Source organism: Notolabrus celidotus, chromosome 4, assembly GCF_009762535.1.
Source record: "Notolabrus celidotus isolate fNotCel1 chromosome 4, fNotCel1.pri, whole genome shotgun sequence".
NCBI classification, from domain to species: domain Eukaryota; kingdom Metazoa; phylum Chordata; class Actinopteri; order Labriformes; family Labridae; genus Notolabrus; species Notolabrus celidotus.
Window position 1 is genome coordinate 12,818,784 of NC_048275.1, and position 23,459 is coordinate 12,842,242.

General features: G+C 42.5%; 2 protein-coding genes across 2 annotated transcripts; both read right to left on the reverse strand.

Annotated features, from left to right (window-relative positions):
• Positions 1-1,921: 1,921 nt before the first annotated feature.
• scdb (stearoyl-CoA desaturase b) lies at positions 1,922-15,600 on the reverse strand. Its single transcript, XM_034681842.1, has 5 exons — positions 15,034-15,600; positions 14,073-14,203; positions 9,197-9,402; positions 7,485-7,717; positions 1,922-3,647 (listed from the first exon to the last, which is right to left on the reverse strand). The coding sequence occupies exons 1-5, from the start codon at positions 15,284-15,286 to the stop codon at positions 3,448-3,450; spliced, it is 1,023 nt and encodes a 340-aa protein (XP_034537733.1). The 5' UTR covers positions 15,287-15,600; the 3' UTR covers positions 1,922-3,447.
• Positions 15,601-20,462: 4,862 nt separating this feature from the next.
• Positions 20,463-22,437, reverse strand: trmt2b (tRNA methyltransferase 2 homolog B). Its single transcript, XM_034681671.1, has 2 exons — positions 21,372-22,437; positions 20,463-21,209 (listed from the first exon to the last, which is right to left on the reverse strand). Exons 1-2 carry the CDS (start codon positions 22,233-22,235, stop codon positions 20,592-20,594), a joined length of 1,482 nt encoding a protein of 493 aa, XP_034537562.1. The 5' UTR covers positions 22,236-22,437; the 3' UTR covers positions 20,463-20,591.
• Between the last annotated feature and the right edge of the window lie 1,022 nt (positions 22,438-23,459).

Below are 23,459 nucleotides of genomic sequence, written 5' to 3' on the forward strand. Positions count from 1 at the left end.
CCTTTTGCAATCTTCTTGTGTGCAAATTAGGATTAGAGAAAAAAGTGATTTGGAGGGTGAAGAGGGGAGGATGAGGTGGCTTCTAAGGGATGTTTTTGGATTAAGATTTAAAGAGGAATGAGAAGTTAAAAGAGAGAACAGCAGGATCCAGCATGCTGTTTAAGCAATTTTAATAACTTATAATACAATAACAAATTTTTCTACATAGTGGCAGCAACACTATTTAAATAACAAGGCACTGAACTGAAACTGTGGCTGACCACAGAGAGTTGTCTGAGCTCTAACAGGCAGTGTGACCGTCGCCACACTGAGGTGTTAAAGCTATGGAGAGCCGTGGCCTGACAGCCAGCAGCCAATGGACAGAGGGCTGATGTCACTGTTTGGGCAGCAGAGATCAGCAGTGGTGGGGCCACTTACAGATGCGACATTACAAAGAGCTGGACGTGGTGGCTGTAACTCTGTAACAGACTGCAGCGGCCTGGTAGAAAAACACCAATTGAGACATGCACATTACATTCAGTGCTTTGACACAGAGCACAGGAAAGATGTACTGTGTTAGATGTCTAGTTGAATAGCAGTAAAGGAATTGAACAGCAGAGGGAGCAAGTGCACAGACTCATGAAAAGGTTAAACGTGAAGTCAAACTGGCTTTGCACATTGAAGGGTAAATGTTTTATCATAAGTTCCTTACATAGAGGAAGTGGTTCCCTAAAACAGACCATAAATGCAGCAACACTAACCTGTAGAAAGCGGTGACTCAGATGGCAGCACTATTGTGTGTGTCAGAATGAAACCATTGTGTCAACGAGCGAGTAACTGCCACCAAAATGTCCTCATGGCATGATGTAGACACAAGGTGATGTTTATATTTATCTCAAAGGCATCAACAACAAATAAACTGTTCAAATGTAAACTGTACCTATGCATCTGTGGAAATGTGCAAAACATTTGTAAATGTAACAAATGATTCTTATGCACAAGAAACTTATATTGAGTGTGATTGTGATGAGGACATTTGACATATTCTAGTCATAAGAAAAGTGGGTCAAAGTAGCTGAGAAAAAACTGTGATATTTGAAACAAAAGGCATGGAAGTCTAACTTTGCAGGTCCACCCATGGGCAAAATTAGGCCTACATACAAGGATGTTGCAGGGAACCCTGATGACAGGAAATTTCATACTCATCTAGCACCTCACAAATCAGCTGAAGAAATGTGACCTTATCATTGTCACAAAAAAAGCAACCTAAGCTTCAGAGTCTGATTCAACATTGAAATATGCAGAAGTGGATGCATGAAGCAGCAAAACATACCTCTCAATATCTACTGTAATCTGACGCCGGGGACCAAAAGCACATGTGCAGTTTTTTTCAAATAAGTATGCGGATGTCATTGGGGCAGCAAAACTTGAAACAATGTGATATGTGGGCGAGACAAGTGAGGACAACATGAGCAGCAGAGGTAGATTCATATCAGTCCTGGCATGTAAGGCAGGAGAGACAAGAAATGTCAGAGCTGCTGTGGCACTATTAAGTCTGTACAAAGGTGAAGATAAAAACATTCAGAATATTCATAACACCTGTTGGACAAACTCGTGGCATCAGTGTGTACAAGTAAAAGCATGTGCTTTTGAGATGTCTCATCTGTAAAGGAGTTTTTTGAGGTGTTTACTCATGTTATTTCTAAAAGTAGAGTGCATCATACATACTTCCTCAGCAAAGTTGTGTGTTCATTTGCAGTTATAATAAAGCCTAAGTGGTGCATTTAATAACCAGCTGCAATATTTGTGATGATTTCTTTAATGGCTTTTGTTTCCCTTTTATGCTTCAGTGTGCAAAGTGCTATACAGCCCGGAAGAGGTGATAAATGAGTAGTTGTTCATTAAATATTGAGTTGTTACTAAAGTATGAATTGAGCATAGATAGTATGATCATATTTTTATTCAGTATACAAACAAGGAGTATTACAGAATTCCAACAAAACCAACAAAGCATACTTTGTCACAAGTAAAAAATTTGGTTTATTTACGGTACATACAGCGGGCAAAAACATTCTTTCGAAAAATGTGCCATTTTTTAAGGCGTTCAAACTTCAAGAAGTTAACACTGTAAAAAATTGTTGCTCTGTAAAAGAGGGAGTTTGACACATATTACAACAGTTTGATTAGTGATATCATAGCAAGGTTGGATATTAAAGAGCAAGGTGTTCGGTTACAAAAAAAGGTAAATGACAGTAACCAATAGTTTACTTCAGGAATTGTTGAATGGTCCCTGTTTTTTTTTCATTTTAAATAAATGAGCTCAGGATAAATAGAGACAGTGACCACACAACTAGAATTACAGAAATAAAATTAAGCCCTAATTTGTTTTTTTCCCCCAAACTTGCACTTTTCATCTCTCAAACAGGCGCAAAACCTTCATAAGGCATTCAGGCAAAAGTCCTGACACGTCATAATATTGCACAGTACAAAAGGTAAACACACCTCCTGCTCATGCCTCTAAGGCCCTATCTGAGGGAGAGGGAGACCTTGATATCCGAGTATTTTTCAAATAAATGCAGATAATAATATGAAAAAAATCTCTCCTTTTTGGAATGAGAATAAGAAGTGTGTTTCTGTGTTTCAGTCCAGAAGGATTATGATAAGTATGATGCAGCTGCTTCACTCAACAAGAGGTATACTCAGCATAAACCCAAAAAATGTCATCCTCATGAGGAGCCTCTTGGACAGTCAGAGGCAGTGGTAGAGTGTGAGAGTAACCTAAGGACCCTATACAGCGTCTAAAGTGTACTCAAACTGGGGCAATGATATAGAGTGCTGCCTTGGTGGTTTACTTTGAACACAGCAATCTAATGGTTTAGTGAGTCTACTAGCTTACCAAACATGAGGAGAACCGTAGCTTAAAACAGACAAAATCAGGTTGAAACAAAGCACATCTGACAGACGTTAGAGCATAGGCCTTAAATCTCGCCTGTCGAGCAACCTCAGCGTTTAGAGGTTTGAATAAAGCTTTAAAGTGCCAAAGACTCGTAATAAGTAGCACGCTGACAAATTAGACATACAGAAGATTATTCTGTGTTTACTGCTTTTACACACCTCTCACACAGACTTGATGGTTGTCGTTCTACTGCAGAGAGGGACTTAAATCGCAATTAACCTATTTTATTCTCTTTGTACCGGTTTTGGCAAAAAAAAAAGCTGTGCTTACACGTGTAGCCAAGTAGGTGGGCTATGGCTAACTGTTGGTGAGGACACTTCAAAACTTAAACAAGACCCATACAATTTATAGAAAGCCAATATTAGTCCCAGGAAGAGGTTGAACTTATAATCAAAAGCGTGATAATGACCCTCCCTCCTCCTGAACCTCTGAAATGCTGCTATGCCTGATGCTACGTACTGTCTTGGTTTTACATGTTGGTTTTAGAATGGAGTTTTTAATGGTCGTGCCACTCAGCCACTTTTGTAGTTGCTGTCACCTGTTCGCTGAACACGAGCATGGACTATCTCCTTCGACACCCTCTTGCGTTCCGTGGCCAAACCCAGGAAGCACATGAGGTCTATGAAGGCGGTGGTGATGTTGAGCTTGCAGCCAAACTCACTGGCGGCGTAGTCGAAGGGGAACGTGTGGTGATAGTTGTGGAAGCCTTCACCTGGAAAACCAAACCAAAAAGAAGACGATGTAATGTATTAGAACATTTCAACAAGGTGGACGAAGTCATTCTGTAAGCATGTGTTCAACACGACTAAGGATTGGGGTGTGCTGATGAACAGCTATAAGCAGCATGAGACCAGTGGTGTGTCCAGAGGCGTGGCCAAGGGTATGGCACCCCTTGAAATCCAATTGGCCACCCCAGGGGCCACCCCAAAATCCTAAACCATCATTGGCTGTTTGCCTTGTTAGAGGTAAATGGTAAATGGACTTGTACTTATATAGCGCTTTTCTAGTCTTTCTGACCACTCAAAGCGCTTTTACACTACTTGTCATATTCACCCATTCATACCCATTCACTCACTGATAGTAGAGGCTGCTATGTAATGAGGGACCATCAGTGTTAGCTAATCTAATTCGTTCACATTCACACACCTCTGAACAACAGAGGGAGCAATTCGGGGTTCAGTGTCTTGCTCAAGGACACTTTGGCATGTGACTGCCGGAGCGGGGAGTGAACCGCCAACCTTCCGATTGACAGACGACCGACTCTACCCACTGAACCATAGCCGCCCCGTGAGGTGGGGTTTCTGTTAAAATCTATAATTTGGGGTGAGTTAAAAGACTGACAGTAGATTTCTTTATCACTGCCCTCAAATGTAACTTTGAAAAAACATCTTTTGTTAGTCCTTAAAGAATGAAGCTTAGAAGATTTATGCCACTTTGTTGTGTTTTTTTTTAAGTCAAAGGGAATATAACAACTGTTTAAAACTTTAATACAAGTATGTTGTGAAGACAAAATGGGTAAATGTTATTTATTTGTAAATGCACTGGCCACCCCTGCCTATGTGAGAGCCTCAGTTGGGCCACCCTGGTCAAAAAGTTCTGGACACGCCCCTGCATGAGACCAATACTGTGATCTGATGCTAGGCGGACTGAGGTATAGGTTGGAGAGATTTGTAAATGCTGACTGCAGGTAACCAAAATCTCACCTCAAGCTACCTTAACTCCATATCTCACTAAGCACTTTAGTAGGAAGCATTCAGTCAACAAGCTCAAAGTCTGTCACCCATAAAGGTAATATTGCAGATTAAGCTCTTTACAGCCTGTAAGATTAACTGAGATTGTTTTATTGCATGGAGGGGCTGGTTCTGGGGCGATGGAGCTAGCTGTTGAGCCTCCTCATGGTGTTGTGGGTCTGACTTGACACGACACCAGTCCACTTGACAACCTTGTTGATGTGCCAGCTCTTGCTGCCCATCCGTCTTTATATTTGGGTTGTGGGGAGCCGTGGCAGAGTAGGTAGCATCAGAGGTTAGGTCTGTTGAAAGATGCAGTGCTGTTTGGGTGGTTTCCACAGCGGGCCATGTGATGCAACTCATCACTAGGGCATAAGTCTTAAGGGCTTCCTCACTGATCGCTTGTTCCTTTCATTAAAGCACAAGTACCTTATGGTTAGTTCACTCGTGTTTCAGTGATCACTTGTGTATGCTTCAACTTTTCAGGTACTTTTTGGGGTTGGTAAGCTTTTAGTTTCCCGTTAAAAACTGTCACATAAGTAAAGAATTGCTTCTATAGCATGTTTCCAAGACTCCACTCACTAAGGATATAATCTCTGCAGCTTCTCTATGTGCTTTGGAACAAGCAGGGTACATGGAAAAACTGCTGCTACTAATTAGGATGGCACCGAGGTGAGACTAACAAGGTGAAAATTGTGCACAGTTCTTGCAATTTGCTCTCACGGCTGCAAGACAGCATGCACAAGGTACAGAACAGAACAATGATCCTGCTTCCAAGCTTGGTAAGAAAAATAGGTGGGAAATGTTGGTTTAAGTAAGACTGCCTGTAATACAGTTATAGTCAAACAACATCCCCCCAGAGTTACGTAATCATCAGTTAGCTTGTGAACTTAGTGCTGTTTTTCAGACAACAATACTCAGTTCTGTTTGCAGCATCAAGCCCCCACAGTGTCAGCCACCACCAATAAAGCCTTGACTCACAGGAAACAATGATACTGAAAATAACATCAAATGACTAAATTCACAGTTGAGTAACAGCTGAGAAACACAAAGTTTAAAAGCACACCGCACCAGCTGAGGGAGCCTCCTCTGTGGCTGACTTGTCAGGAAATCCTTTCAATAAGTGATGACAACATTTGTACACTTGGTTGTAGCGGTGCACCAAGACACTAGATGAAAAATAATACCTAAAAGTAAAAAGAAGTACAACAAACTAGAAGGAGTGGTGCTGTACTGCCTGGCTGTGTCAATACAGGTCGTTCCACAACTTCACTGGACTGTTACCAAGTAAGACAACATCTTTGTCATTTTTGTTTTGCAAGTGTGATGTTCATAAATAGAACTCAGTGCCGTCAAACATCTTGTTAAAAGCTTGGTGCTGTTGTAATTTATATCACCACTAATGGGGTGCCTCTTGTCCAATCAAACTTCTTGCTTTTGCCCTCCCACATTAGTGGTTTTAATGCGTGCCATGTTAGCTTCTCTACACTGGCTCCACATACAATCTAGAATAGATTTTAAAATCCTTCTTCTGATCTACAAAGTTCTTAATGGTCAGACACCTTTGTATCTTACAGAGCTCATAGTGCCCTATCACCGCTCTAGAACACTACGCTCCCAACATGCAGCCTGCTCATCGTACCTAAAGCCTCTAAAAATAGTATGGGAGGTCGAGCCTTCAACTATAAGGCACCTCTCCTTTGGAATCATCTACCAGTCCTGGAGGCAGACACCCTCTCTACTTTTAAGAGAAGGTTTGTAGTTAGAGCTGGCTCAGGCTTGGACCAGCTCTTAGTTATGCTGCTATGGGCTTAGACTGCCAGGAGAACTGATACACTGGGATCCTATCTTTCCACTGTCTCCTCTGTCTGCATATCTCTTACTTCAAGTCTTCCTGTCCCATTAAAGTTACTAACCACAGGCCTTTCTGAGCTACCTTGTCTCGTAGGTTCTTCTGCATCGCTGCGGTAGACGGTCTGCTGCTGTGGCAAGCCAGAATCCAGCTGCTATATCTACTACTATCCATCACACCATCACCTATCTGCCTCGTCATCTCCCTCTATACCTCTTTCCAACCACAACTCGGTCGAGGCAGATGGCTGTCTTACATGATTCTGATTCTGCTGGAGGTTTCTGCCTGTTAAAGGAAGTTTGTCGTTGCCGCTGTAACTTGCTAAATGCTGCAAAGTGCTCCGCTCATGGTGGATTAAGATTAGACAAGACTGAGTCCTGCCTGTAGGATGGGACTGGATGTTATCAGGCCTTGATATTGGGTCTATGTTAATAATATAACAGAGTACAGTCTAGACCTGCTCTGTTTGTAAAGTGTCTCCAGATGACATTTGTAGTAAATAAGCACTATATAAATAAAGATTGATTGAGATAATTTATTGAATATCAGCACGGCTGTAAAACAGCATTACCCGGAGTGAGAGATGTATTTCATACAACTGTTCTACAAGCAACATTACTCAACAATAAATAAGAACATGATGTTTTTTGTTCTAAAATTCATCAAAAGTAAACTCTGCAGCTTAACTGGAGTTCTGCAATGCACAACATTTTCTACAAGACTTGCTTCTTTTCATACATCTGCATACTGCAGACCTGCAACTTTGTTTCATGTCCATTTATCTGTGATTCTAAAGGATCAATCCAGACCAGTCACAGTAATCAGAACACCTGAAGCAGAGTGATGCATGTAGTTAGAAATCCCAGTGCTGTTATCAGCATTAATGGAATGGCTCTCGTCCAATCAAATGACTCGATTGGAACCAACTGTTGTGTGAAGGTGAATAATAAAGATGGTGTTTCCTTACCTATGGCACTGAAAGCGACCAGTGGGTTTTCCCTAGGGTTAATGCTCTTGTCATATGGCCTGTTGCCCCATATGTGTGCAGCACTGTTCACCAGCCAGGAGGCGTTGAGAACCACGGCGTACCGCAGCAGTCCAGGGACAAAGTAGCCCACAGCCAGGGACTCCCCCCAGAAGTACCAGGGCACCAGTGTGGGCACGACGAAGCAGAGGAGCACCACAGAGAGCTTGTAGTGCCTGAGATGGAAGAATATGTATTTTACACAGATCAATTAAATAAAACAGTTTTTTTTACATCTTATATGCAGCAGTTCTGGAGGTTATGATACAGACTGAAACAAAAACTAATGCTTTTTTATAACCTACAGAAGCAAACAGGAACACTCATTTGGTTACTTCTATGTTGTATTTGTTTCATGTCTGAAACTCCTGGCAGGGGGCGGGTGTCAGAAGAAGTGACTAACTGCATGCTGTCAAAACAGCCTGGAAGACTCAGGATGAGTGATACGTTTGACTGTTAAAGAAAGAAGGATGAGATTTTTTTGTGAAACATTACTAACACATCAATACTGATGCTTCTATATGATCTACAAAAGCAAACCAGATGCTGCGGGGTAGGTGTCAGAAGAGGCGATTATCAGTAAACTACAGAAACAGCCACAGATGACATTTTCCACAACATGGATTCAAGTCAGTGACAACTTTGACAATTAAAAGAAAGTAGAACCATATTTTCCATCAGAAAATTCTACTTAAATGTGCACAAAATGTATTTAGCAGATATATGAGGTACCACTTTTTGCAAACGGATGACAAAATAAGTACTTCACTGTAGTTTTGACTTCAAATACCTTTTTAGCCATGGCAGTGTACTCCTAGTTGGTGCAAAAAGCTATTTTGGATCTTATGTCTGCAAACATAACACGCACATCTTCATCTATGTGGGGAAAATGATTAAAATAAAGGCCATAAAAGTATTTCCGTTCAATATCTGAACATATTAACATGATAGTCCCTATCTTTTACTCATAAAATCACTGTAATCACTTGATAGGGCCGCTGGTTGTGTGCCTCCATGGCTAATCTCCTTTGCTTTAGAGCGGAGGACAAAATCTGGGACTGCTTCCAGAAAGGAAAGGAAGTCGACAAATGACCAGTCAGTGGATACCACATGATTTGGTGCCTGGTGGAGGTCAGTCGATCTAGTAGGCTTGGTCACTTTGATCACCATTTTACAAGAATGATAGTCAGTGTTCACATTCTTGTTGTTGAAAGGTGACTATGGAGTTTTTTTGTTCCAAAGATTCCAACCTAGTCACCAACCAGGAAGGAAAATTAGCCCTACCATCAAAGTTCAGATCTTCATCTATGAAAAAGGTTGATGTTTTCTATCAAATATTTTGCAGTATTGTGTATAAAAGGTGGTTCTAATATTTTGGAGGTAGGTGCAAATAGAATATCACATCAAAACCCCCTTGGCAGTGCTTTTACCTCCAAAAAACACACTTTAATCCAGAATAGCTCCACTGAAGACTAATGCAGAATACTAATGAAGAGTTCAACCTTGTGAACGCAGTAAATATTCAGCAGTGGCAGCAGCTGATAACCTGCACGGTTTGTTCAAATCTTCTGAGCTCATCTAAGTCAGACATATTTGCTAAGAGGAACCGCTTCATCCCCTCCAAACAAACAAACTCGAGGTGATTCTTTTCGTACCTTCTCTGGAACATAACCACTTTATCTGCCTTGAGGTCTGACAGCTCCAGCTTTTTGCCCTTCTCGATGACGTCGGGATGTTTACGAACCAGCAGCCAACCGATGTGGGCGAAGAAGAACCCCCGCGTGGCATTGTGAGGGTCTGCGTCGGTCTCCGAGTACTTGTGGTGGACACGATGATCCCTTGCCCACTCGTATATGTCATTCTGATCATGAGAGACCAGACAGAGATGGAGAGGATTATGTGAGGCACACAAAAGGCATGCAGTATGGAAAGATCATCAGATTGGGATGCAAAATAAACAGACTGAAATTTATAGACTCCTCTTTAAGCAAACCATATCATCAGCAACAAGATTGGTTATTTCAATATAGTCATTTTTAATGGTCATCCAAGATGGCGCCACGGACGGTCGCCCTGGTACTGCGCTCTCTCGTACTTGTTGCGTTTTTCTCTTTTCTTGTATCTTTATGCTCCGCTTCTCTGGTTTCTTTTACCAGAGAAGAACTTGTTAACATTGGACAGTCCTCTGCCGAACTTTTTACACCGGTTTTCATTGAACCTTTAAGTTACACAGAGATTCTTGCTGGTGGAGCCGCAGCTCTCTATGGTCTTTGCCGGAGACGCCGGCGCCGGGGCAAGCGAGCAGGCGTGCTCGTCAGACTGAGACAGCGGGGGTTACGCAGTGCGCTCCCGTCCATTCACCTGGCGAATGTCCGCTCCCTGGCAAACAAGATGGATGAACTGCTGCTCCTCAACTCAAGAAACACGGACTTTTGCAGATCCGCCGCCCTGTGTTTCACTGAAACCTGGCTCAGTGAACACATCCCAGACAGCTCGCTGCACTTACCGGACTTTCAGCTCCACAGAGCGGACCGCGTAAAGGAACTCTCTGGGAAGGCGAGAGGAGGCGGAATCTGTTTCTACATAAACGAAGGTTGGTGTACAGATACCACAGTGTTGAAGAAGTCATGCAGTCCAAATCTGGAGACTCTTTTCATAAACTGCAAACCCTTCTATTCGCCGCGGGAGTTCTCCTCCTTTATTCTGGTCGGCGTCTACATCCCACCTCAGGCCTGCGTAACGGAGGCGTTACAGCACCTGGCTGACCAGATTACAGACGTGGAGAAAAAACATCCTGACTCTCTGCTCATCATTCTCGGGGATTTTAACAGAGCAAATTTAACCCACGAACTACCTAAATACAGACAGCATATTAAGTGTCCCACCAGGGAGTCTAACACTCTGGACCACTGCTACACAGTAATAAAGGACTCATATCGCTCTGTCCCCCGTGCAGCTTTAGGACTATCTGATCACTGTCTGATTCATCTCATCCCGACCTACAGGCAGAAGTTAAAAACAGCTAAGCCTGTAGTTAGGACTGTGAAGAAGTGGACGGAGGAGTCAAAGCAGGAGTTACAAGCCTGCTTTGATTGCACTGATTGGAGTGTTTTTGAAGCTGCATCAGGAAACCTCAATGAACTCACTGACACTGTGACTTCATACATCAACTTCTGTGAGGACATGTGTGTGCAGACCAGGACCTTCTGTACATACAACAACAATAAGCCCTGGTTCACACCTCAACTGAGGAAGCTGCGTCAGGCCAAAGAAGAGGCCTACAGGAGTGGGGACCGGGACCTGTTCAAGCAGGCCAGAAACAAACTGACGAGAGGGATCAAGGTAGCTAAGAGGAGCTACACTGAGAAGTTAAAACAGAGCTTCTCTGCCAACGACCCCTCAGAAGTTTGGAGAGGCCTGCGTGAAGTTACAAGCTACAGGAGACCCTCCCCCCACCCTGAAGGTAACAAAAGACTAGCTGACGACCTGAACAGCTTCTACTGCAGGTTTTCACACCCCACACCCGAACACTCTGATTTACCTGGCCCCCCCACAAGCCCCTCCCCACCCCCCTCTGACCCCCCACCTGCGCTGACGATCTGTGAAGATGAGGTAATCCAGCTCTTCCAGAGACAAAAGACCAAGAAGGCTCCAGGACCAGACGGCGTGTCCCCCTCCTGCCTGAGAGTCTGTGCTGAGCAGCTGGCCCCCATCTTCACAAAGATCTTCAACACATCGCTGGAGCTGTGTGAAGTGCCCTCATGCTTCAAAAGCTCCACCATCATCCCAGTCCCAAAGAAACCCACCATCACAGGACTCAATGACTACAGACCCGTCGCCCTGACGTCTGTGGTCATGAAGTCCTTCGAGAGACTAGTGTTGAGCCACCTGAAAGACATCACAGGCCCCCTGCTGGACCCCCTGCAGTTTGCCTATCGGGCAAACAGGTCGGTGGAGGATGCAGTCAATATGGGTCTGAACTACATCCTGCATCACCTGGACTCCCCCAGGACCTACGCTAGGATCCTGTTTGTGGACTTCAGCTCTGCGTTCAATACCATCATACCAGACATCCTGCACCAGAAACTCACCCAGCTCACAGTGCCGGCCTCCATCTGTCAGTGGATCACCAACTTCCTGACGGACAGGAGACAGCAGGTGAGGCTGGGGAGCATCAAATCCAGCACCCGGACCATCAGCACTGGCGCCCCACAGGGATGTGTTCTCTCCCCACTGCTCTTCTCCCTCTACACCAATGACTGCACCTCAGGAGACCCCTCGGTGAAACTCCTGAAGTTTGCAGACGACACCACCGTCATCGGTCTCATCCAGGACGGAGACGAGTCTGCTTACAGACAGGAGGTGGAACAGCTGGCCCTCTGGTGTAGTCAGAACCATCTGGAGCTGAACCCGCTCAAGACGGTAGAGATGACAGTGGACTTCAGGAGAAGCCCCCCCCCACTCCCCCCCCTCACCATCCTGAACAGCACTGTGTCTACTGTGGACTCTTTCAGGTTCCTGGGATCCACTATTTCCCGGGACCTGAGGTGGACCTCCCACATAGACACAATCAGAAAAAAGGCCCAGCAGAGGATGTACTTCCTGCGTCAGCTCAGGAAGTTCAACCTGCCTCAGGAGCTGCTGATCATGTTCTACACCTCCATCATCCAGTCTGTTCTGTGTACCTCCATCACTGTCTGGTTTGGCTCTGCAACCAAACTAGACAAACACAGACTGCAGCGGACTATAAGGACTGCAGAGAAAATCATCGGTGTCGACCTGCCCCCCATCCAGGACTTGTACCGGTCCCGGGCCAGGAAACGGGCAGGGAGCATTACCGCTGACCCCTCACACCCTGGACACAAATTCTTCAAACTCCTCCCCTCCGGCAGGCGCTACAGATCACTGTGCGCCAAAACAACCCGCCATAAGAACAGTTTCTTCCCCCAGGCTGTCACTCTGATGAACACTAAACTATAACAGTGTCATACCTGTCAGATAAATACTCTCTGTAAATATACATGTAGATATACAATGCAACAATTCTCAAGCAGAATTCCATATTTCTATTTTTTGTATTATTTAACTTCTATTTTATAATGTAAAACTACCTCTGCAACTCACCACTGCACTTTATCATATTATTTTAGCCTGTACATATTAGTCAAGCCTATTTGTTGTTTCTTTGTATTTATAGCTAAGGTTATTGTTATTATATTTTTATTTTATTTTTTATTGTAGTTCTTATTCTTATTCTTATTCTTATTCCTATTCTTATGCCTTGTACAAAGAGAGCACAGTTTACCAAAGTAAAATTCCTTGTGTGTTCAAGCATACTTGGCGAATAAAGCTGATTCTGATTCTTTTAACGCCTGTCACCAATGCTAAGAGGTAGGTGTCAGACTGGCATGCCAAAAAGCAGCCTTATTTTCACATTTTCCACAGCACATGTTAACAAAGAGTGATACATTTGACTGTCAAAATAAAACAGGATGACATATTTCTTAGAAAACACAACCCCATGGTGCCAGTTTGGCCTAGTGGTTAAATCATGCACCCCATGTACAGAGGCTGTAGCCTTCAAAGAAGGCGGCCCTTTAACATGTCATTCCACACTCTATAGTCTCTGGTTCCTGCTCTATCCAATATCCATCCTCTCAATAAAGGCATCAAATAAGAAAAAAACACTACCTCATCATGTATAGAGTGGAAGTAGTGGTACCACCTTGTTCAGGGGGGGCACCACAATCAACACAAACCAAAAGTTCCTCACAGGAGCTTTAAAATGTGAAGTCTTGTTTGAATTATCTTAATCAAAGTGAAATTTCTGATTTGAATTTCATCTAAACTATTTACACTCCTACCTTCTACTTTATGATAGAATACAGAATATATTGAAAAACGTGGAGTTGGTTTTATCACATCTGACTTGCACTGACCTCTATGCAGGTGTCTTGCCTAACAGTGACGAACAAGTTACTTCATAGGTAATCAGAGTGATATTTTAGAGTGTTATCAGTGTTTGAATACATCAAGATAGTGGCCTTCGCCAATTTTGCATCCAATGACGCACCTCATCAAGTTTTATGTCCCTTCCTAATGATTCACAGGGCCAATCAGTTTGCTAACAGGTATAGGACATTTCTCTGATTTTGATTTAATTGTTTTACAGTCAGCAAGATTAAATACTGCACTGGTCAACAAATCTATGTCACATGTCACTCCTCAGCTCTCCCTCTTTCTTTTTAAGAGGCTCCAAGTTTCCACCTCTCCCTTGTGTAAGTTGAAAACTGCATCTCAGTTGCTTGTTTTTAAGTCACAACATCCTGCTTGAGCATTCATTTGTTAAACCCAGGGTAAATGGAAGTGTAATTAGAGAACCCTTCCCTGTTCAGAGGATTAATGTGTAAACGGCTTCCTTGTGTCAAACTCTGCACAAACTTACACCTGAGCGGAGAGAGGGTGGAAACCAGAATTTCAAAGTAGCAGCTGACATGGGATTAATGGGAGCACATTATTTCTCAGTTTCACCTGAAATGCCATGGAGTTGGCGAGGGCAAGGAAGACTCGCAGGGGAAAAGAGGCCTTATAGGATCTGTGGCTCCATAATCTGTGCACACCTGCAGTCACACCGAGCCCGCTGAAGAGGTAGCACACTACAGCTGGAAGAGAGGGAGAGAGGTTAAAAGGACAGAAATCTTAGGGGAACACTGTCACCACTGCACTAAGATTAATTTTGCCCTCATGAGAGCAGAGTCACTGGGACATTGTGTCCTTTCCATTTCAGCCAGGCCTCTTTACTGAGAGAAAAAGTTATCTGTGTGCAGAGATGGGATGGTGGGAGCACACAGGTCTGCCCTCACACTCTTTGTTGTTCTAAAACTGCTGAATGTGTTTCTATGTGAAGCCCAGACAAGACTGCCCAGGATTTGAGAACCGGGGGCTTCTGGCTGGCAAAGAGCGGTCTGTTGTGGTGTCACACAGCTTACAATGGGATGTCTATGGGAATGTTGATTGTGCTTTGTCTTCTCCGTTGGAATAATATGCAGCTCAGCATTGCAAAGAGAGGGGAAAATTATGCAGTGTGGAAACAAAGTTGGGACTGTTCAGGAATTCAAGTCATGCTGCAATAGACTAGATGTACAGGGCACAAATTGTAAACATTCAGCAACCAATCTGACTTTAATCACTGGAATGACACTTTTACCCTATTCTCTCAAATACTTTAAAATCACCGGTCAATTTAATACCCAACAGATAAGAGCAATGGATTCAGGAGCACAGATAATTAAATTGACAAGCCCAGGGTGACTCATACTCCATTATTCCTGTATGGCATGACCCACACCCCCACCCCCTCCCTGCAAGCAGCCTGTACAGTGGTTAGCAGTAGTCCTACAACATCGGCACATTTTGTTTTCTAAATGTGGCTGAGAGGGATGAAAACTAACACAGGCTTGCACAACAACGCCCTCCTATTGAATATACTTACTCCATGCAAGAGTTGAAAGCGATATAGAGGGGAAGAGAACCAGTCCGTAAAGCGCACCGATGTGTAGGAGGGTCATCAGTATGATATTTCTCCACACCAAAGCCCTGCGCGGTTTGGGACCATCTTTTTCTCTGTAGGTGTCGTCAAAAACATCTTCCACCGACGATGTTGCTTCCACGGTGCCTCCGTTTAGCTGCTTCACGTCGCCGTTCCCGGCTGCGTGTTGTTGAGTCCAGGTTTCCGTTTTGCTCATGTTGCTTGAAGTGGTTCTGTAACAGCAGTGCGCAGAGAAGGGGAAAAAAGGCAGAAATGTTGCTGCTCAGTGAAATGCGTACAGCAGGGGATGCACGAACACGAGAGGGAAGTACGGCGGCTGGCTGTGAACAAGCAGCAGGGCAGAGCCGAGATCGCGTAATGCTTAAACGCGTGCCTCTCTTGTTCTGGTGGAAGAATCTGAGAGTTATGTCACTGGTGCGTTTGGAAGCCAGTGCCCCTCTTCTCAACGTCATGGGCGCGTTCTTGGTGGTAATGCCTTTTTTTGTGACGAGAGGCATATCAGTACTTGTTCTGACACACTTCTTATATGGTATTACCCTTCACCATAGAGAGGGTAAAAAAACAGTGAATGTTGAACTGCAGCTCTGACTGAGGATTTTGATTGGACAATATTTATGCTATACATTTTAACCGCACGGGGGACTTTCCACTGCATATACCACACTGCCTCAAGTGTTATGGGCACTATCAACATTGAAGCAGACAGTCTTTGCCTAGATGATGTAATATGCATGATATGTGATACCTGATTAATGTACAAAATACAACGAAGTAGTCAGTGGTGGACAGTAACAAAGTAAATTTACTTGAGGACTGTACTTAAGTACATTTTTGAGTATCTGTACTTTATTTGAGTATTATTTTTTTTTGGGGGGGGGGGACTTATTCAGAAGACAATTATTGTACTTTTTACTCCCTTACATTTCTAACAATGCTCTAGTTACTCACAGTGTTGGACAGTAACTAATACATCTACTTGAGTACTGTACTTAAGTTCATTTTTTGAGTATCTGTACTTTACTTGAGTATTATTTTTTGGTGAAACTTATTACTTTTACTCCACCACATTCAGAAGACAATACTTTTTACTCCACTACATTTCTAACAATGCTCTAGTTACTCACAGTGGTGGACAGTAACAAAGTAAATTTACTTGAGGACTGTACTTAAGTACATTTTTTGAGTATCTGTACTTTATTATTTTTGGGGGGGAACTTATTCAGAAGACAATTATTGTACTTTTTACTCCCTTACATTTCTAACAATGCTCTAGTTCACAGTGGTGGACAGTAACAAAGTAAATTTACTTAAGTACATTTTTTAAGTATTTGTGCTTTACTTGAGTATTATTTTTGGGGACAACTTATTACTTTTACTCCACCACATTCAGAAGACATTTATCATACTTTTTACTTCACTACATTTCTAACAATGCTCTAGTTACTCACAGTGGTGGACAGTAACCAATACATTTACTTGAGTACTGTACTTAAGTATATTTTTGAGTATCTGTGCTTTGCTTGAGTATTATTTTTTATGGGAACTTATTACTTTTACTCCACTACATTCAGAAGACAATTATTGTACTTTATACTCCACTACATTTCTATCAGTGCTCTAGTTACTCACTACTTTTGCTTTGAAGTCAGCTCATTAATTTCCTTCTCTTTTTTTACATCTGATCCCAAGACAGTAAAATATGTTTGTGTAGTTCTGTTTGTCTCAGTGGTTTAGCAATATCTGTTTACAGTGGTGGACAGTAACATAGTAAATTTACTTGAGTACTGTACTTAAGTACATTTTTTGAGTATCTGTACTTTACTTGAGTATTATTTGGGGGGGAACTTATTACTTTTACTCCACTACATTTCTATTAATGCTCTAGTTACTCACAGTGATTGAGAGTAACAAGGTCAATTTACCTGAGTACTGTACTTATGTACATTTTTTAAGTATCTGTACTTTATTTGAGTATTATTTTTGAGGGGAACTTATTACTTTCACTCCACTACATTCAGAAGACAATTATTGTACTTTATACTCCACTACATTTCTATCAGTGCTCTAGTTACTCACTACTTTTGTTTTGAAGTCAGCTCATTCATTTCCTTCTCTTTCCTGAAATCTGATCCCTCAGACAGTAAAATGTGTTTGTGTAGTTCTGTTTGTCTCAGTGGTTTAGCCGTACCTGTATATCGTGCGTCTCCACAGTTGAACGTGGAGCAAACACAGAGCAAATTTCACTCAGATCAGACAGTTCATTTAGAGGTGATAATTATGTCTATAATTTCCAACTGAGCACCCATGTCCATATCTTCAGCCGGTGTTAGAGGTTTTTGAAGTGAAGAATGATACGTGTCATTTGAAATGGTCTCCCTGGTTCCCACTCTGCCCAAACATACGAAAATTCATAGTCCAACCTGACATTTGTTTCATTCCAGATTAACATTTCAAACAAAGTTTTCTGTGCTTGTTCTTTGAATACTTAAATATTTTTAAAAGCAAGTACTTCAGCACTTTAACTCAAGTAATAACTTGACACAGCAACTTTCACTTGTATTGGAGTAACACTTGACCTGGAGTTTCTATACTTTGACTTAAGTAATGAAGCTGTGTACTTTTTCCACCACGACATATACCACACTGCCTCAGGTGTTATGGACACTAGCAACATTAAGCAGACAGTCTTTGCCTAGATTATGTAAACTGATGCCTCTTTATATCTGATTAATGTACAAAATACAAAGAAGTAGTAAATTGAAGATATACAATAGCAGGTATGCAATTAAATGTGGGTGCGTTGCCTGGCAACAGTGGCTATCAGTCAAGTTATGGAGTAAGTTGAGTTCAAAAAAAATCTAAACTTTTGCTTTTACTCACTTTTAGAGTTGTTGTATAAAATAAATAGCACTCTCGGGATCTCTATGTGTAACTGAATATCAGATCGAATCAGCCATGCTAATATTCAGTACAACAGCACTCCCTCCTGTGCAATATTGGCACAGTGAATGAGCCACATTGAGCTAAGCTAAAAACATGTTGAACTCACTGAATGGTTTGGCCACTGAAGCTAGCTGTGCAAAAAATATTTTAAAACTGGTAGGCCCATATGCCTGTGAACAGCATTGCCATGCAAATGTGGACATCTGCTGCCAGCAGCAACACTCACCACAATGCAAATATATTATAATTTGCATATGATAATCACTGTCTGTAAAAACACGTGTGAACAGCTGCTTACCCAGGTGATGCTTCCCAACCCTAAAGAGGTGGGGACCAAAGCTGCAGAGGGTCCCGATGCACTTCAGATGAAGAATAATGGGAGTAACACTGTCCCAATGACTCAGTGGAACAGATGTCTCCTTGTTGCTTCATCAAAGGGGCATTTTAAAGCAACTGGTGATGTTGAAATTGAGAATACAGGCCTTGGACATCCCATTGGCTGTGTGTTTGCCATCCCCTTTTTTTTGGAACAAAAAATGAGCTCTTTCAAAAGAAGTATCTACTGACCTTTGCCCAAACTTTCATAATGACTACGTAATGTAAGATGTTCCTGTACCTTGTAACACACTGTAAGAATTAGCAAAGTCACGTCAGCTCAACTGACATCATGAAATCATGCAGCACTGACTGGGTCAGAGTGAGATAAAGGATTAAAATGCTACAGACTATCCGTCATCTACTTAACCCCCACTAACGTGTCCAACTTTTTCCAAATACTGCAGACACTGTGAAGTTCAACGACAATTTTAAACTCAATCTGAACCAAGTGTTATCTGACTTGGTTGTGAACTGCACCCAAAATATCTCAACCTTTATTAGAGACTGATAAAAATAATTAATAATTTCCCCAAAATGTTGACGTCAGAGTTCAAAGATAGAGTGCACATGCCCAATTATTCCTGAAAATGTGATAAATATGCAGGAGTTTGAAAACTAGATGAGATTTGATATTTACATTTAACAGAATACTTAGCCTATACCTTGCCAAACATGCTTTGAGTCATTAACCACCGAGCTGTATGGTGAAACATTATTCCTGTTTAAATATGCTGCATATTTAGAAATGTTGTCCATAAATAAAAATATACAGGCATGTGACCTGAGACTGCTCATCGTCAGCATCCAGGCTGTGTTTTGGGGTCATTATAGTTAATTTCCCTGACATTCTGTAAACTGTCACAGAGATAAAATAATATCTGACAGGTCAAGGCCACCTTGGTGCAATGACTGACCACACATGAACAGCAGTAACCTCAGAAGAACAAAACTTGGCAACTCTTGCTGTACACTTATGTCATGACATGTAGCACACTGAAATGTACGTTAAGTGGTCCAAAAGTTCCATTATATATCGCAACGGTACCACCTATTGCTCAAGTATAGGTACTGCAGGGCGGAAAGAAAGTACTGGTCATATCCGGGATCAAGTCTGGCAGAAATCTGTCATCTCTTCAGAGCGTGATACTCAGATGGAGAGGCTACATAATACAAAAATGACTACATAACCAAATCAATAAAGTATTGCAATAACTTTTCTAAATGCCAAAACTAATACTAGCCTGCCAAAGAGTTGAAAGGCCTTCATGTTAATCATTATCACCCTGTTTGGGGTATAAGTGAGTTCACCAAACTCCATGCACTCTGAGGAAAAATGAAGGTACGAGGTGTCTGCATGAACTGGAGAGAAGAGGACCGACAAGAAAATCATGTAATTGCTAACATGGTTTGCCAATTGGCTGATTAGCACAAAATAAATCACCAATATTTTATTGGACAAACTTTCCACTAGTATGAGTTTCCACTTTTCTTTTGGCTTCAAATATAAAAATAAAATATAAGATTAATATTTTGAAAGATAACAATGTTTTTTTGGTGAATAAAAAGTAACACATTGCTTTATTCAGCTATCTACCTGTTTACTTGTTGGAAGTACATAAATACAACTATTCTATTTAATATTATCTTTTTGTGTATGCGTGAATGTATGTAAGTATAAACGATATATATATAGTTATCATTTCAATTTATGTATGTATTTATTTATTTATTTTTTTTGTTTGTTTGTTTTGTTTTGTATGTGTATATATATGCTTTCATATGACTGTTTAAAACATGAAAAGATGTTTGAAATAATGGACCTGTATTGTAAAGTTTGCATTTTGCCAATAAAAAATAAATCTTGAAAAATAAAAGTAAAAATAAATAACATGTGCCTGTATTTTCTGGTATTTTACACACAAAATGACAATAAAATATCATACAGAAGAGATAAGTAATATTTAAAATACATGTTTGCTGCATTCTGATCATGCATAACTGAAATGAGGTCAAACTCAAGGTCAAGTAAATAAGAGAACTGTACGGGGCAATTTCAAGAGGATTACTTTTTTTATGTGTTTACATAGATTTCATTTTCATTTATCATCCAGCACTTCATTATTCAATCCTGAGAGTTGTTTTCAGTGAGTTCTACCCCACCCCTGAACAAAGTCTTTTTGCTACCTCTCAAACAGTAGCACCAGTTCACAATGAGGAGTGTGTGGGAACATGTCCACGGGCACTGCCAGAGTCGGGGTAAAAGCTTTTCCTGTGAGTTTCTGCTCAGGAGGGCAGCAAAGCTCCCTGAAATTCCTCATCGCCTCTCCATCTGGTTTACATGAGACAAAGACCAACCTGCGGATACCTGGTTGATTTCGTAAAGCTCGTACCACTCTGTAGTGGAGGCCGGCTCGAGAGGGATTTACCACAGCTGCTGAGAGATCTCCACCTGCAGAGCTCAACTGAGACATAAGACCAGGAAGCACCACCTCTGCTTTTCCGGGGATAAACTCACAGTTCAGGACATTATTGAGAGCTGCGTTGTGTCTGGCGTCTTCCACTGCCTGCTCCACAAGCTCCACACCGATAATTCTGCCCACTCTGGGAGACGTAGTGATACCGATAGCACCGGTCCCACAACACACATCCAGGAGAGTCCCACCAGCTTTAGATGTTCCTCCACAGTCCTCCTGGTTTGGGACACAAAGGTCTCTGACTGTGCGATACAGCACCTCAGCAGCTGATCGGTTCACCTGGAAGAAGGCGTCGGCAGAGATACGGAACTTGAAGCCCAACACCTGTGAATGACAATAAATCAAATACAACAATTTAAAATGCACATAATAGAAGTTCTCCACTCTTTTCTGTCTGTTATCATCTTAAATCTAATACTTAAAGGTCACCACTAAGTTTATCTGTTGGTGTAAAGTCCCTAGTTTTTCGGTCATGGTTCTGATTACCTCCTCATACATGTGTGGCTGACCATAGAGGAGCTGGTAGGGAGACTTCTCATGAGTGCAGCGAGTCATTTTGCTCTCCTGGAAGAACAACGAGTCCAGCTGACAGACGGATCCAGGCCCCCGTGTGAAGTAATCCACCAGCTCAGCCTTGTGGTGCGCCACATCCTCCGGTGTAAGCGTCTGTGGATGGAAATACACTATAACCATGGTGTGGCCCTCTGCGTTGGTCCTCACTGTCACCTCTCTCCAGTGGCCCCCCGTGTGGAACAGCAGGCAGGGCTCCAAGGAAGAGAGGCGCACAAAATCCTGGTAGCATCTGGCCACCAGTTTGTGCTTCTCTGGCATGTTGAGCAGGTGGTCACCATTGACACAGATAATGTTTCCCTCTTTGCCTCTGCCAATGTAAAACCCAACAGTTTTGGGGTTTCCATCCACTCCCCTGTTCACAGAAAATGAAGACTTGTTGCGGTAGCCGTCCCTCACTGGTGATGGTAAGACAGGAAGGACAGGGAAGTTGAGTCTAGTCTTGACAGGTGTTGAGGATTGTGAGTCAGCAGATAGATACCCACAGAGCTGAGACAGAATCATTCTCTGATGCTTTAGCTTGACTTCAAGTTGCTCTTCATAACTCAGCCTCCACAGAGGGGTGACTACGTCAGCCAGCCTGTCCTCCCACGACACATTATCAGTCCAAGTGGGTTTCCTCTGACTTTTTCTCAACCGCTTCTTCTTCGATGGCTGCTTCCTCTGGTCAGCTGAAATGGTTTCATTGGTTGAAAATGGCAAACATTTCATCCTTGAAGCAACACAAATCCTACGTTTGACAAACATGACTGTCCGACAACATGTAGCTGATAAAGCCATTACTCAATATCAATGACGCCGTATGAGTTTCCTATACACTGCTGTATACGTGACGGGAAGTGTCCGAGAGGCTAAAAGTATAGAATATAAAATACGAGAATAAATCAAAAACGAATTTGTCCTGAGTGCATGCTGAAGATTCGCCTCAACTTCTGTGACGTATAATTTACGCGACCGCTCCTGTCATGTATGGAAGGCCAAGGGTGCCATTATTATTCCATCCCTGAATCAAGAGCATGGAATTATAACATTATGGACGTCGTATCCGTGACGTCACCCATCTGTTTCTGAAGTAGTGATGTGTCATGATCAAAACCTGCGGCTCTCAGAGACGATGCTTTATAGTTGGTCAGAAGAGCCGGCTCCCAGTTTTTTTTCTTTCCTTTCGCTGTTTAGCCCTCACAGAGCTCAGCCCCAGCTCTGCTCACAGCAGAACTTTGTTTTGATTGGTTAGCATGGCGGCCATGCGGCCAATCACATGTGAGGATATAGGATACAGGTGATGGAGGGGAGGCTGTGTGTAGTGGATTCATCTGTTCCTTCCGAGAGAGTTTTAACAAAGACAGGGCAAATACTCACTGAGAGGAGAAATCTGGTTCTGTTTGCTTGAGTTTGGTTCTGTTTACTTGAGTTGGTTTTGGTTCTGTTTGCTTGAGTTTGGTTCTGGTTCTGTTTGTTTGAGTAGGTTCTTGTTCTGTTTGCTTGAGTTTGGTTCTGGGTCTGTTTGATTGAGTAGGTTCTTGTTCTGTTTGCTTGAGTTTGGTTCTGGGTCTGTTCGGTTCTGGTTTGGTTCTGGTTAGTTTCTAGTTTGGTTCTTATTTGGTTCTAGTTCGGTTCTGGTTCGATCCCGGTTCGGTCCCGGTTTGAGTCTGGTTCGGTTCTGGTTCGATACTTGTTCGGTTCTGGTTCGGTTCTGGTTCAGTTCTTGTTCGGTTCTGGTTCGATACTTGTTCGGTTCTGGTTCGGTTCTGGTTCTGTTTGCTTGAGTTGGTTCTGGTTCGGTTCTGGTTCTGTTTGCTTGAGTTGGTTCTGGTTCTGTTTGCTTGAGTTTGGTCCTGGTTCTGTTTGCTTGAGTTTGGTTCTGTTCACTTGAGTTGGTTTTGGTTCTTTTTGCTTGAGTTTGGTTCTGGTTTTGTTTGCTTGAGTTGGTTCTGGTTCTGTTTGCCTTAGTTTGGTTCTGGTTCTGTTTACTTGAGTTTGGTTCGGTTCTGGCTCGATCCCGGT